The sequence below is a fragment of the Parasteatoda tepidariorum genome, chromosome 5 (assembly GCF_043381705.1).
Source record: "Parasteatoda tepidariorum isolate YZ-2023 chromosome 5, CAS_Ptep_4.0, whole genome shotgun sequence".
NCBI classification, from domain to species: domain Eukaryota; kingdom Metazoa; phylum Arthropoda; class Arachnida; order Araneae; family Theridiidae; genus Parasteatoda; species Parasteatoda tepidariorum.
The window spans coordinates 49,373,588-49,389,708 of NC_092208.1; the positions used below are offsets into that span (position 1 = coordinate 49,373,588).

The 16,121-nt window shown below is 29.7% G+C and overlaps 1 protein-coding gene across 2 annotated transcripts in view; it reads left to right on the forward strand.

Moving 5' to 3' along the window:
* Window positions 1-16,121, forward strand: part of LOC107450166 (histone deacetylase 4) — a 50,378-nt gene that overhangs the window by 4,607 nt on the left and 29,650 nt on the right. Inside the window, exons 3-4 of one of the 2 annotated variants that reach the window (XM_043048698.2) lie at window positions 2,860-2,909; window positions 7,691-7,816. In XM_043048698.2, coding sequence (XP_042904632.1) covers window positions 2,860-2,909; window positions 7,691-7,816 — 176 coding nt within the window. The remainder of the gene's footprint in view (window positions 1-2,859; window positions 2,910-7,690; window positions 7,817-16,121) is intronic. The other variant, XM_043048700.2, reaches the window with a different exon arrangement.

Here is a 16,121-nt window from a genome sequence, read left to right on the forward strand (position 1 = left end):
GATTTTCCTCTTAGATATATATATATATATATACTGGATTGCGTGTAAACGGTAGACTCTAAGAATACGAAACGAAATTCAGCATGAAGCTGAATGATTACATTGCAAACTTTTTACGAAATGAAGTCTTTTTACCAAATTAACTTTTTCCGATTTTTAATCAGATTTTTAAATTCGGAGACATTTAAAAAATGGAATTTTCTCATTGGCTTATTGGAAGCCATTGTTTCAAAATAAGCCATAGAAGATTCAATTTTGTCAAGTATTTTAAAGATGTGGCGTTTATTAACTCATAGCTCTAATCAAAAAAAGTTGTTTAGTGCGCATTCTGCAATACTTAATTATTTTTTATTCGTTATGCCAGGTTTTCTGAAAGATCAATGTGACTGGGCTTGCATAAGCAGAATACGTCCCCTGATTCATATTTTTAATGCTATCTGAAACCACGTGTTTATTTTGTTTATAGTTATACTTTTAAAACGGGTTATTACAAAACTAAATAATTTAAAATCAATGGTAATTTAAATAAAAACAAAATAAGAGTTGAACTGAAAACCGTAATCGAGGGAAAAATAGTACTAATTCTTTGAAAAGAAAGTAATAAAACGCCGATATTATTGTTCACGTGTATGATAATTAATTTTATTAATTGTTACAATTTGAAGTAAAAAATAAGCCATGTACTAAAAAGGAAAACGTAATCGAAAAATCGTACTAATTTGTTTAAGAGAACATTAAAAATCGATAAACTAATATTAATGTTAATGATGCGTAATTATTTTTGGTAATAGGCACTAATTGGGTATAATATGAAAAAAACACAACTACTTCGATTTAGTAGGAACAACATATGACGCAATGCTAAACGAATGGAATTTAGTTGTTGTTTATTTAGTTATTGTTATTAGTAGTTGTTGTTATTTGTTTTAGTTGTTGTTGTTTATTTAGTTGTATTTAGTTTCAATAACTTTTCTTTATAATGCAATAAAATCTGGCGAGCAGCTATTTAAACGATCGAACACTTCGTTTGTTTATTTGTGACTTGAAGTTAGGCTCGCAGAAAATGCCGTTCATGGGTTAAATTTAGTAGGAACAACACAACCTGTGACGTAGGCTATATTATACCCAATTGAAGTTAAAAAATAAGCTATGTAATAAAAAGCTAAATTGGTGGTGAACAATATCATGAGTTGCCTTGAGAAACAGCATTATGCCAGATAATACTAAATAATGCAGTTAGCTTTTATGATGTTAAAAATGTGTTTTGATTAATCTAATAACGTAAATCCATGTAGAAGAGTAACAAATAATCTGTACATATAATAAAATAAAGAATTTCTGTGTATTTCCGTCTGAGTGTGTGTAAACTGGATTGAGAGTATACCCTAAGCTCTATGAATGCGTAATTCATAATAAATCTAAATGAGTAAAATTGTAAACAAATTAAGAAGCCCGATTTTTTTATTCTATTTTAAATTCACACATTTAAAAAATGGAATTTTCTCATTCGCTTAGCAGCAGTGTTTCCCAAAGTGTGGTCACGCGTACCCCCAGGGGTACGGGAACAGTTTAGCAGGGGTACGCGTTCTTATGAAATATCTAATAATAAACGAAAATTTAAAATTTTTTTATTTAAAAACAAAACTAGCCATGAAAATTTACGATTACGTATTTTTCTATTTTTTTGCAGAGTTAATAATTAGTGGTGTCAACAGACAGTTGTGATTTGTAACTTTTGTGCAATTTTTTTATGCTAAAAAATGCATTCATTTTTTTTATTAGTGGCACACGAAAAATTTAGAAAGGGTACACAAAAGTCATAAGTTTGGGAAAGACTGGTTTAGTGGGAAGCCATTGTTTTAAAATAAGCTATAGACGATTAGGTTTTCAAATATTTTAAAGATATCATCAGTTACGTTTGTAGTGTTATATCTTTAATCAAAAAAAGATGTATTTATTAATCAAGTTTCAAATTTATGGCAACAAATGTATCAAACAACTAGACCGATTCATCAACACTTGGAAGAATGGAATAAGGTTATAGAAATTTGAAATCGTTCTGGAAACTGAAGAAATATTTTTTTTTTGTTTAAAAATCGGAAAATTCATTCAATTTCATAATTTTTTATGTACCCATGTCACACCAGTTCCTTGCTATACCCCAAAATATGCTTTTAATATTTACTTAGAAAAAGGACAATATTGAAGATTGAACCATAATATTGATTGCCATAATGTGTGAATAATAAAGTTTTAAATTGAACCATATTTCAGTTCGAATAGAACTTTAGTGTAGCATGTGTAAATAAGTAAAAGAAATACAATAATATAGTACATCATAGCACCTTATTTAGTTTGCATCAAATTTGAACGCTTCGACGCGCTTAGAAATTTTTTTTTTATTGTTGTTATATAAATTTTAGCATGGTCTTAGTAATTCGTAAAATGATAAAAAAAGAAAAGAATATATTACGAATTCGGATGGCAGGAAATGTAATGATAAAAAAAACTTAGTGACATAATTAAAGAGGAAAATTTTAAATCAACGAAATAAACTCTTTTTTACATTGTGGATGAGAATTAATAAAACTCGGTTATCTAGTTTGATTTAGTACCATGTATCAAGGTTGCTGAAAATTTGAACGATGTTATGATTTAATATATTTCAAAATTTCTATAAGTGTGTACTTACCTTTTATTATTTTTTTAAAAGCGATTGGGTTTCCGTGAACTATAGTGACCTGCATAAATAAATTCATAAAAATCGATTATAGGATGAGTGTGGGATTTAAATATTTTATTACAAAATTTGTCAAAGGTTTAGTGCTGTAAATCACAAATAACATTTTATTTTTCTAGGCAAACTGTCCTTGGTAAATACGATGATGATTTTCCTCTTAGAAAAACAGGTAAGAAAAAAACTTGTTTGTTTTCGATAAATGTTTCTTAATTCTATATCCAAATTCAAAAATTGTTTAATAATAAAAAATAAAAAATTCGACTGTATTGAACTCCATAAAGTTATTAGAATTTTTTTTTTTCAAATTTCGCATATAACTTTTCCTGGAAAAAAAATTTACTTCAAATCAAATTAGATTTATTTATTAAGGAAAAATATTTAAAGATTCCTGCGACTAACTCTGCATGACATGGATTCATTAATAATTTAGTGCTTGGCATGAACTGCATGATAACACAAAAGTTAACTTATTAAAACGTAACAAAAGTCATGCTATTTTGTTGATACTTACAAATCATTAAAATGTAGTAGTTTGGGACTAAAATATGCACAATCCAATTTAAATCTATTTTCCAGACACAAAGTTTGTGCAAAGTTTTTTTTTTTTCTATAAAGACCCAAAACTGTCCCAAAAGTAAGGTCTCCTGTTTTTTTTGCCACAAAAATACGTTAATTTTCTACAATTATATATAATTTTGAAAGTTGAAATTTTTATGAAAGCATATTAACATAATCACTATTTAAGCCCATGTATCTTTGAACATTTAGTGTTTGTTTGTTTTTTCTCCTTTTTTTGTATACCCAAGTCATGCCAGCTCCCTGCCACGTCCTTTAGAAAACATTGAATTTCATCTTTTACTTTGTCGTCTCCGACTCTTTTACTTTGTTAAATCACCACTTTTTTGCATTAGTTTCAATGAAATCCAGGCTCCATATAGCTAAACTTAGCACCTAGTGACTTCCACACTTACGTTCAAAGAATTTATAAGTCCCTGGAAGAGGATTAAGCCCTGACGATTAGATGAAANATAATAAAAAATAAAAAATTCGACTGTATTGAACTCCATAAAGTTCTTAGAATTTTTTTTTTTCAAATTTCGCATATAACTTTTCCTTGAAAAAAGAATTTACTTCAAATCAAATTAGATTTATTTTACAATTAATTTATTAAGGAAAAATATTTAAAGATTCCTGCGACTAACTCTGCATGACATGGATTCATTAATAATTTAGTGCTTGGCATGAACTGCATGATAACACAAAAGTTAACTTATTAAAACGTAACAAAAGTCATGCTATTTTGTTGATACTTACAAATCATTAAAATGTAGTAGTTTGGGACTAAAATATGCACAATCCAATTTAAATCTATTTTCCAGACACAAAGTTTGTGCAAAGTTTTTTTTTCTCTATAAAGACCCAAAACTGTCCCAAAAGTAAGGTCTCCTGTTTTTTTTTAACCACAAAAATACTTTAATTTTCTACAATTTTATATAATTTTGAAAGTTGAAATGTTTATGAAAGCATATTAACATAATCGCTATTTAAGCCCATGTATCTTTGTACACTTAGTGTTTTTTTTTCTCTCCTTTTTTTGTATACCCAAGTCATGCCAGCTCCCTGCCATGTCCTTTAGAAAACATTGAATTTCATCTTTTACTTTGTCGTCTCCGACTTTTTTACTTTGTTAAACCACCACTTTTTTGCATTAGTTTCAATGAAATCCAAGATACTCATAGCTAAGCTTAGTACACAGTGACTTCCACACTTACGTTCAAAGAATTTACAAGTCCCTGGAAGAAGATTAAGCCCCGACGATTAGATGAAAAATGAGGTTCAATTCAAGGACATGGCGGGGAATTTGTACGACATGGTTCGACAAAATATTTTACAGCATCAATGAAAATGCCTCTACCGAAGTGGCAGTTATGTCCAAAATAGACAAATCTTGGACTTCTAAAATGATGTAATGTTGTAAAAAGTTTTTATTTCTGAAAGATAGGAAAAAAATCTTTTTTGGATTGGTGTCGCCCTCGTAGTCCTTTTATTGTGTGTAAATTTTAAGGAAATTTTAAAAAATAGCCAGATATGTAATGAATGGATTTTTATTCATTATTTCAGGGGGAGGGATATGATTTCGCAGTATTTCTTCAAAAAAATATTTAGTATTTATTTTGTTTTTAGAATATTTCTTAAAAATGTAAAATTTTTAGTTTAAACTTATAGAAAATTAACTGTTTTTGATAACAATCGCTGAAGCAGAATTAAGAAAATTTTTAAAGGGTTGACTAAAATCTGACAAAAGTTAGTTCGGAAAAAAAGAATTTTTTTTTGATATAGCTGGTTGTGAAACAAAACATCTCGTATAAACTCACTATAGTAGCTTTCATTAGTTTTAGTGCCTGCCATTTTGTGATGTTGCTCATATTTGTAATAATATCAGTTCAAGAACTAAACAAATGTTTTAAAGCCCTTTTGCCACACATTTATAATAACGTTTTTAACATAATTAATTACATTTACAATTTTTAAGTTGCAACCGTTAAATAAATATTATTATTGGTGAAAAAATAAAACGTTGTTTAGCTATCTAATTGAGTGAATACTGTTTAAAAAAAAACTAAAGTCTAAACCAATGGATGAATGTATGTGTAAAAGCAAATTTTCAAAAGAATTTTTAAACATTTCTTTATATAAATTTAAGGTAATTCATTTCCTTCCTGAATATACTTTTTTTTTATATTATAAAAGGAATATTTATCTAACACATAAGCGTTCAACATGAATAAGTGAATTAAATTATTACAGTTCATATTTAATTGTGAAACAAAGCTGGATTGGCGAGAAATATCAATCAGAAGGGTTGAGCCTACGATTACTAGTTTACATTAAATAAATAACTAGATAAATGACATTTCTTAATAAAGCTCGTGTGTGAAGCTCAAACTGTTTTGTTATTCATTCCACTGATTCACTAGTAACAGAATACTATGCTTACGTTTGAATCAATATGCTCACCCTCACCCTGACTTCATCGTACTTTTGAATTGCCCTCACAATGATTTTATGAGCTCATAAAGTTCCTTGAAATCAAAAGAAGACATATCTTAATTAGGAAAAAAGAAATTGCTCAAGATTGAGTCTCAACAAGGGCTGCCTAAATGAAAAGCAGACATGCGTGATTGCGTCAGAAATACGATAGCATCACCAGTGTGCCGTTATGAATTAGGGTACGAGGAGAATATCAAAATGATCAAATAGTTCGAATTTTAAGTGAATGTAAAATGCTACTAAGATGGATACATCTAGAACTTAACGTGCATTAGCACAATTTTTAGTGGCATAAAGGTGGAGATAACGCGGGCTATTTTTGTCAAATGTTTGCCATTAAAGGTTAACACTATTTGGGACAAATAACTGTGAACAAATGGTTTTTAAATTTTCGGAAATGGCGTAAAAATATCGTCCTGCGCAAGCAAATGTCATGACCTCCTATGAATTAATTGCTGTCATTGATAATATGATTAGAGATTATTAAAAATTGTGATATCTGTTCTGCACATAATTTGGTATAAGCTAATAAATGGTACAAACACCTTTTGTCACTAAAAATCTTTCTGCCTCGTGTTGTTTCATTCTAGACGCATCCTTCTTTACTTGACTTTACATTCACTTTAAATGCTCTCATGTGATTTAGTTAGTCTTTATACGCAGTGTGTGGTGCTTTCTTCTAACCAAATTTTAAAACTCTGAGTGATGGCTTTACTGTAGTTCTGACCTGCTATAATCACTGTACAACCGTAGAAAAAAGTGTATTACTTTTCATTTAGGCAACCATTATACATTATCCAAGAAATTAAAGAATATATATTTATGCTGAGGCTATTTATGGGTGCATCGGTTTTCCTTTTATCTTCTTGCTTCTTTCTAATTCAACAAAGGCTTGTCTGCTCAAGTAAGAAATCTTGAACTATCTCGCCTCCAAATCTGGCACCACGTGACTTTCATACATTCAGGAATTCAAAAAAGGATTGCAAGGTCGAATAATGATATTAAATGGATGATAAATTTAAAAAGTGAAGGCGAAACTGATTTGTTAAACAGCACCTTTATTAATTCTATAAGCATGGAATTCATGCTATTTTTGTCCTAATGGAATAAATACCGAAACAATTACGGGGAATAGTTTTGATTTTCACGAGATAAATTTCAAAGGAAATATATTATGTTGACTGTGTTTTTTTTTTATTATTATATTGTTTATTAAGAATTTAACGAAGAATTTAACGAAAAACTTAATTCACTTAAAGTAATTCATTCTTAAAAATTAAATAACCATTTTGCATTCCAAATGACTACTAATAAACACTTAAATTATTGCAATGTTCTTTGTTTTTACACTTTAAGAAAGTTTCATCTACTTGTGATAAAAACTAGTTATCGACAGAATTAGCAATTAAAGATAAACTTCCGATTTATAGAGATCATTATTATCCATTGTTCGTAAACTATACAAGGTTCACAGCAGTTAACCAGCTATTAGAAGTTATTATTATTTTCCTTTTTGACTGACCTGTTTTTTAGCCAGATTTAATTTTTAAAAAGTTGTTATATTCATGCGTAATATTTAAAAAATGTGTAAGTAATTTTTGTTTTGTTTATCAATTTAACTAAAATTAAAATGGCCGTTAATAAATAAGCAACTTTAATTATCCAAAATATAGGTTCAAATTTACAGTTCAAAAAATTGATATATATGTGTGGCAAAGTAAATAGGGCTAGTTTATGAAGAAAAGTTGGTAGTCAACAAATGAGATCTAATTTTTATTTTTATAAATGTTATGTTCAATTGAATGCTGCATTTTATATAAGTTTGTGTGTGTTTGTTAATGAAACTAACCAAAATGTTGTGGTGTGTGATATGTGCTTTTGCATCGTGCTCCTTTATAGCATCTGAACCTAATCTCAAAGTGCGATCGGTCTTGAAACAGAAAGTGATAGATCGCCGAAGTAGTCCTCTCCTTAGAAGGAAAGACAAAGGACCGGGACCCATAAAACGAAGGACCCCCCTCTCAAGTATGATAATCTTTTACATTTTTTTATTTATTTTCATTTAAGTGAATAACCTATAATGGTTTCTATTTTTAGTTAAAAAAGGACTTAATTTGCAGGATTGCTATGGATTTTTCCCGTAATGTCTACGAAAATTAATTCCGTCTGCGAAATTTTGTAAAACTTTTGAAAATTTCGGAGAAAATTAATAACGAATTTTTTTGATATTTTCTTGTTTTATGGTATTTTATTTTAAGTTATGGATCCTCCATTTTTAGACACGCTTTCATAATTTAGGGGACAAATTTTTTTTTTTTTTTTAATTTTTTTTTTTTAATGTTACATTGGTACTATTTATTCGTTTTGCAGCTGAACTTTTTATTTAGCACAATCTTTCTGATACTTTTATTGTTAACTTTCACGTATGTATTATGTGTCTTGAAATCATTTTATCGTTTTAAAAATTTGTAACTTTTGGAACGTCAATTAAACGTTTTATATTGTACTATTTCAATATTACTATGGAAAGTTTTACGGAAATTGATCTTCGCTGCTATGGAAAATTGGGTATGTGACTACGGGAAAACATCACTAGCTTAACACCTCTGTGTATTATTTATTTTAAGTCAGCTCTTTTAATTAATAAACTTAGTTGTTATTTTTAAATTTTTATTTTTATTTTATAAAGTTTTTATAGCTGAATAATTATTTCTTTTATTTCATTTAACAATCATTCGAAAATTACTGTTAATAATCATTTATGGATAGGGTTTTGTAACTGTTATACGATATACAGTACATTAAACCGTCCTTGTAAAAAAATTATTATTTTTTACCCTTAAAATAATTGAGTTTGTTTATTGTCTATCAAAACCTGAAATAGTTTTAAAATGTTGTTTTTTTTTTAATGTTTCTCAAATTCTTTATTTAAATCATTGAATTTTTATGAATAGTTAAAAACCAAGTTTGTTGTATCAATTACAAATACAAAATATGAAGTGGTTAAATTTTAAATGGCTGACAATAAGAAAGTGTTTTTTTTTTATTTGATTACAATATGAACAAAGAACATTTTATTCACTTTTTTGTGTTTTGCTTATATTTTTAAATACTTCTTACAGGTTTTTTTTTAAAAATAAATATTCTATCAAAATATTTTTAATATTTCAAATTTATAAATGCAAAATAAAAATGGGTTATTCGGATGTATTTATTTACAATTCATATATTATAGTTTCAATTGTTTGTTTTTTCAAGAGAAAAATATCAATACAAGGAGTTAATTGCATCATTTTAGTTTGCTGCATGTATTGAGTTTGCATGGTATTTGCATTTACTAAAAATTTAATTAAGTTACTCCTTTGTAATCAATAAATTAAACTTTTGATTCTTTAACAAAATAAAGTCTTTGAAAATAAATTGTAAATTTTATATAGTTTTATACGGTTTCATACAGTTTTTATGATTTCACACGGTTTTATAATACTCATCATTATGTTTTATCATTATTTTTAAACACCGTCGATATTATATTTCTTTCTGTGTTTTAGATGATACATTTCTATTGATAAAAATATAACTAAAAATCTGTTATTCTACAAAATGCTTCGAAATTAGGCCTGCCATTCATTCCACTAAAATTTCCACGCATGTGTTTTACTTTTTGTATGATGTACTTTCGGTTAATTCGACGCATTACTTAAATAATACATTAAGGATATAATCAAGCGTTGAAAAAAATAAGCCAAAAACTCAAAACATAAATGTAACCACAGAGGAATTGATTTTTTAAAAATCTTAACAGGAAAACTAAGTAGGATATATTTCTACCTTATAAATTTAAACATCTCTTCCTGAAAATATAATAAAGGCAGTTAAAAATGTAACGTAATAGTTGTCTCATCGATTACCAAAACTTGTTCATACAATGACTGAAAATATAATCATTCGATCAAAAACTATTCAGAGTGAGTTGTTTTTCTCAATGCAGTGCCTTAAAATATTGATAGGTAATATCGTTTATTCTAACTAGGTGGTTTTGTTTCCATTTATTGATATAACTGACGTTATGTTGAAGATAATAGTCATTTACTTCAGATTGCGGGTTCTACTTGTATATTTCAATTTTTGTTATAGTCAACTGCGTGTGTTAGTAGTGAAAATTTAGTGGATTTGTTCCATTAACATAAAAAGTTCAAAAAGTAAATTTCAGAGAGATTGTTTTAAAGAAGGTTCGTAGGCCTTCCAATTGATCGCTTAGTGGGTCGCGGTGTGACGATTGTCTTTCTGCTATCGGCCCGGTTTTGGTGCCGTGGGCCTGGATTTAGAGTTGGATTGCTTATAAGTGTCTCTTGTCAAGCGTGACTCGGGGCCTTGTGTCTGAGGATCTGCTATGCTTGGCGCTTGTGTTGGGCGGGACTGCTTCATTGCATCTGTCTTATGGACGGTCTGGGTCGGCAATATTTATTCCTTGGTTTTTTGTGTTGTTTTTTTTGAATTTTTTTTATCATACTCACTTTATATTATTAAATTAATAAACCTTAACATAATTTTATATTGAGTTTTAAGGACCTCTTTGAATAGTGGTCAAACTCTTAATTTTGTTGACATTGTGACACAGAACCTTTAAGTCAAAGGAGTAAGCTGTTTTTTCTCATATCGCCTGATTTTTAGTATCCTCTGTTTGGGAGAAGAAACTATTGATATAGTGATAGGAACTATAGATCTTACTATTTTTTAAATAGTTAGAAGCTTCTATATATAGAAACTTCTTGTATGCACATCAATATGAGGCTAACTATTTATTTATTTTGAATAGTTGGGTTAGACAACTATTCTAGTAAAGACTTTATTTTTGGTCGAAATTAAGTTTGCATAATAACTATTTTCATTTATGTACACATAGGGTACATAATTCATAATTAGATACCGTTAGTTTCCGTGACCGAGTTATTGTGTTCATTTTTTAAGTGCTTCTTAATTAAAATTATACGCATTTTTATGTTATTATTTTAATATTTTACCAAAAACTTCACATAACAATTTAAACAAGCTTCACAGATAATGAATCTATTATTTAAACGTAAGGTAAATAAAAGTATTTGGGGAACTGTATAGGATATAAAACTATTCACGTGACTTTCTACTCACATGACTTTTGTAAAATTGGTGCATAGCCGAAGGAAGAATGTTAAGGTCGTCACCCTTTCTGCACAATAACAAATCTTGCAAATTTTAACAATTAATTTTTAATAATTTGTGAAAACTTAAATATCTCCCGAAGTGCATTTCTCAAAGTTTGAATCTTCTTCAAATAAGAGAATGATTACAAATTTTCACCACAGTTCGAAAATGCGTACACTTTATTGTTACTTTCATTTTATTTTATAACTGGCGTTGAACAGCCGACCTAATTCTAAGTTTACGATTATCGGTTTTCAATTTCATAGCCTTGTAATTTTGAACCTAATAACCCAAAAAACAATGGAAATCCTGGATTGAGCATTGGGACAGATTAGCCTTCGTGGAGGAGGACTATGGATGGAATTAACTCGCATTTGCGTTACATGGAGAGGAATCTCCCTCTGTTAGCCCTACGGCAGGAGATTCTAACTCATGAACCACTGAGGAGATTTGTGTATCACCCAGCCACAGCTAGGATTTGAATCTGAGTCCGCTTATTTGTTACTTTCATTAAATTTTTTGAAGTAAAGAAATTTGTTGTGTGTGTACTGCCTTTGTCGTCTTCCAAAAGCTTTGCAAAATGGTAGACTGAGTTGGAAATATGAATTAAAGAAATTGGCTTTAACTTAAAAATAAGAACGAATAAGAATTATTTTTAATAGTTTTTGGACAAAAACGTTCTTAAGCACATTCAGGTGTGAACAAAATGAAAATGTAACTGATTAGTATATCAGGGGTCTATCCAGACATTTTGTGAAAGGTCCGTTTTTGTAAAATTGTGAAAAAATGACTCGTAATTTGTGAATATAAAATAAACGTTAAGTCACATTCTTTCAACCAGGGTCCGCTTTTGTGAATTTGTGCAAATGGGGTCCGTTATTGCAAAATAAACTTTTTCAAGGATTTTTTAAATTGTGAATAAATACAAGATTATACTCAACACTGTAAAATTATAATTAAAAAAATTACATTTTAAAAAATAAACAGCAATTGCAGATACTAAATTAGCGATGCAACATAGAAATATTTGGTATTAGCCTATACTGCTGAACGCAGAATATTCATTTCGGACGAATAAAGGAAGAAGCGTCTGCCGAAGACAAAATTTAGTTCGTTTGCATCTGTCTTCCTCCCCCCCCCCTCCTTCCTGGGAAGGGTTTATTCGATTAACAAAATAATAATGAAGATAAACAAATTTGTGAAGGGTCCGATTAAAAGATAAATTATTTTGTTTAAGTTAAAATATTTTGTGAAGGGTCCGTTTTTATGAAAAGATATTTTGTGAAGGGTCCGTTAACGGACCTAAATTTCTTCTAAACAGAACCCTGTATATGCATTAAATAAATCGAGCTGACCCCCATTCCCTATGAAAATTTTCTCACAACGCCTCTGCACATATCGTTCAAAAAATTTGCCGCCACTTTTTATTTTGTTTTATTAAATTTATTTATTTTTCTTTTTTGGAATGAATGAAGCTTTCAATTGGTTTTTACACTTTATGTAAGCAATCGATTTTTAAGTTACTAGTACTTTTCAGATTTCGCTTCATCGCGGTCATATTCCGTTTATCTGAACTATGAGAGTCACCCCTTTTGATTATTAACGAAAGTTTCTCCTGCACTAGTGCAATTGATCGTTGGATTTCCCGGAAGACTTAGGCATGCGCTTTTTCTACCGGTGGAAAAAGAAAGATTGACCGGATAAATTAGACGGGGCGAGACCTTGACCGACTTTCCTACCACCCCCCATACCACCTTTCCAATTTTCACAAAAAAGGGCGGAGTCCCAGAAGAAGAGGGAATTTTTGACTAAGAACGTTTTTTTTAATTTTTTTTATCATTATTATTTAATAACCTCCCTCTTTGTTCACTTAACTTGAAAGCTCATCATTTTAAGAGCTTAAGCTCCATGTCTATGCTGTAAAAGATAACAAATGACTTCTATTAAAAGTCTAGCTCAAAATTTATCGCAAATTTATCATTCACAGTTTTCTTGCTGTTCTTTAAAACTAAAGGGTAAAATTTTTAGTGTATTTTTTTTTTGTTATTTTTAAAGGTTCGCTGATATAACGATCAATATTCGCTGACAAACTTGATAATAATACTTCGATATCTCGATTAATTCATGTTCTTATTGTGAAACAATGATAAGCCACACCGTAAAGGCAAATTTATGATTAAATGTATTTTATTTTATTTTATACCCGGCGTTAAGCAGCTGACTCAATTATGAGTTTACGACTACCAATGTTCGAGTCCGTAGCCTTGTAATTTTAAACTCAACTCAGAAGACAAAGGTACTCTTGGATCAAGCATCGGGACAAAGTAGCCTTCGCAATAAACTTTTTTGATGGAACTGTCTCGCATTTACGTTATATTGAGGGGGCAAACGAAACCTCCCATGGTTAACCCGAAGGCAGGAGGATTCTAACCCATGATCTACTGAGGATATTTTATGTCAGCACTGTGATCGGTGTAAACCAGGGGGCAGAATTCATATCAACCAGCAACCGTTGGGATTCGAACCTGGGTCACCTAATTGGGAGGCGAACGCTTAATCCCCTGAGCCGCTACGGCTCTGATAAAATGTGTTATATAGTGTCGCATCCTAGCTGTAACTTCAGAAGACTTTTCTATTTGAATCAGTAGAGAGTAAAGAGAGGACAAAGTGGGCAACTTCCACAAGCTTCCAATTTCAAGAGAGTGTCCATTCTGATAACTAAGGACGCAGAAACGTTGTACCATTTGCTATTGTTTTATTATGAAACTAAAAAGCTTTTTGTAAATAAATATTTGTTCGAATCAGAATATTAGAAGAAGATAGAGACATGTTTCGTCAACAAATTTAATAATAAAATTTTAGGTCATTAAAATTTAAATATTTTTTAGTGTTAATGTTCTATGAAAAATAATAAGTTTCTTTCTATAAAATTATTACTGCTTACATACCCATAAAACTAAGTTTCAAACATCGTCTTAGACTTGTTCAATTATATAAATCTCTAATAATTTATTTATTTTTTAATAAATTGGGTCTATTTTCTGCCCCAGAGGTTACACTTTTCTTTTCAGGAGCATCTAATCAACGAGTTTGCCCCGGGTATCTAATTCACCGCCTTTCGCCATTGATTTGAATTATTTTACTAATTCGGCTTAACGTCACTGTGAAGCAACACTGTTTTCCCATGGACTCTATTCCGCGTTAGTTTCCGACAGTTTAAAGACAATAATGGCGCATTTACACACTACACTACCGCAAGTTGAATCAAGGTCTAAATAGTTGTATTAATTATCCGGTCACCGCATCACGCTCTTCAACCGTTTGTGAATCTTCTCTGATCTTAAACCACCGAGAACGCTATATTAGAGTAAATTCGGAACCAATTTGACTCGTGATCAGAGAAAGGACAATCCGTCAGGAGACCCAATACAAGAAATTGAATTCAAGACCATAACTATGCTGAAAGCGAAAATACTATTCAGAACAACTGGGTGGCAATATTTCGCAGCAATCACTATCGTCATGTGTTGTGTCTTCACAATTGATTGAAAACGGGATGGAGTACTTCATTACAATTTTTTTTAATTTTCCAAATAAGCATTAAAAAAAAGCAGTAACGTTGTTTTCGTTTATTGTTTCACAACATTATCTTATAATTTATTTTCTATTGTTGCACTTACACACTTTTGATACGGCCTATATTTATTGGAATATATAAAAAGTTCCAATTTTTTTTCATGAAATTTATATAAACTCGAACTTAACTACTATTTTAATTCCACATTAACGTGTGTTGTATCGTATAAGTAGATTGAAATAAGCTTGCCTTCAGTCAATGAAATAGTATTGACAATCGACGTGGCCATGCTGTTTATATAATCTCTGATTTAATTTTTTAAAGAATAATAATTAATATCGCTCTTTTCTTTTAATGTATTTTTTTCTATCTCTAAAAACATTTTTTAATTAATATATTGCAACAATAAAAAAAGAAGATAATGCCATATTTTAGAAGAACGCGTCAACGGTATCTGCTTAGAAAACATAATTCCCTTTCCTGGCTTCACTGTATTTACTCTAAACAGAAGGAGCAACTACATTTACAGGGGTAAAATGGCTTCAATTAAAAAAATGACGGATTTTTACAAAAAGTAAAAATATTTTAAAAGAGAACCCATTCTGATGCATATGTAACTGAATTTGTTCGCTTTACTGTAATTACACTGCCCTTTAGAACAAACCACATTTACGGAGAAAAAAAAGAAGAAGAAAAAGGGATATTTTATAAGACTTCGTTCAAGTTCACACGCTTATTGCGTGTAACTGGCTTTTTTTTTTCTTTCTTTCTTTCTTTTTTTTTTTAGCTTCATTGCAGTTATACTGTATGCAAAGAGTAACTTTATTTACAGGGGTTCAAGTTGGACAAATCATCGTTGTTCTTTAATAAGTGCAAAATTAAATGCTATGATGTTACATTAAATGTTATTTAGTCCTATAATATAATTTTTATCAAGTGATGGTCCAAAAAAAATGATGCTAGCAAAAAAGGTTTCTGCAACAATTTTTTCCTGCTTTTAAGTACGCACATCAAAAGTACGTGCGCTATTTTAATTAAAGTTTGGTCAAAGAGTTTTTTTTTTAAATAGTTTTACCTAAAGACAAGTCACATGTCACATTAAAAACCATGCAAATCCCTCATTACATTTTTATGAAACTATCGCTTTAAATACATCAAACATAAATGATAATTTATGTTTGATGTATTTAAAGCGTATAAGCGTGATGTATATAAATGATAATTTATGAAATATTTTCACACATTAAAGTTTACTATATTCGTTAGACGTTTCAGTATGAATTATCAATGTTACCGGTTTTCATTAATTTTCTATTTCATTTTAATGTTTTCTTTTCCATTGTAGAGAGTAAAACAAAATTTGCATCACATTTTGTTGTCGTTTCATTTTGATTAAAATTTTTTTATGTGTTCAGAGAGCTTTACAACTGATGCATATTTAGTACTGGGGTCATTTTGGGAGAAATTCTTGCCTGTTAACGGACTCTTCTCCTAACAGTGTATCTTTAAAACGGACCCTCTACAAAGTTATTTTACCACGGAAACAGGCCCTTCAATTTATTTTATCGT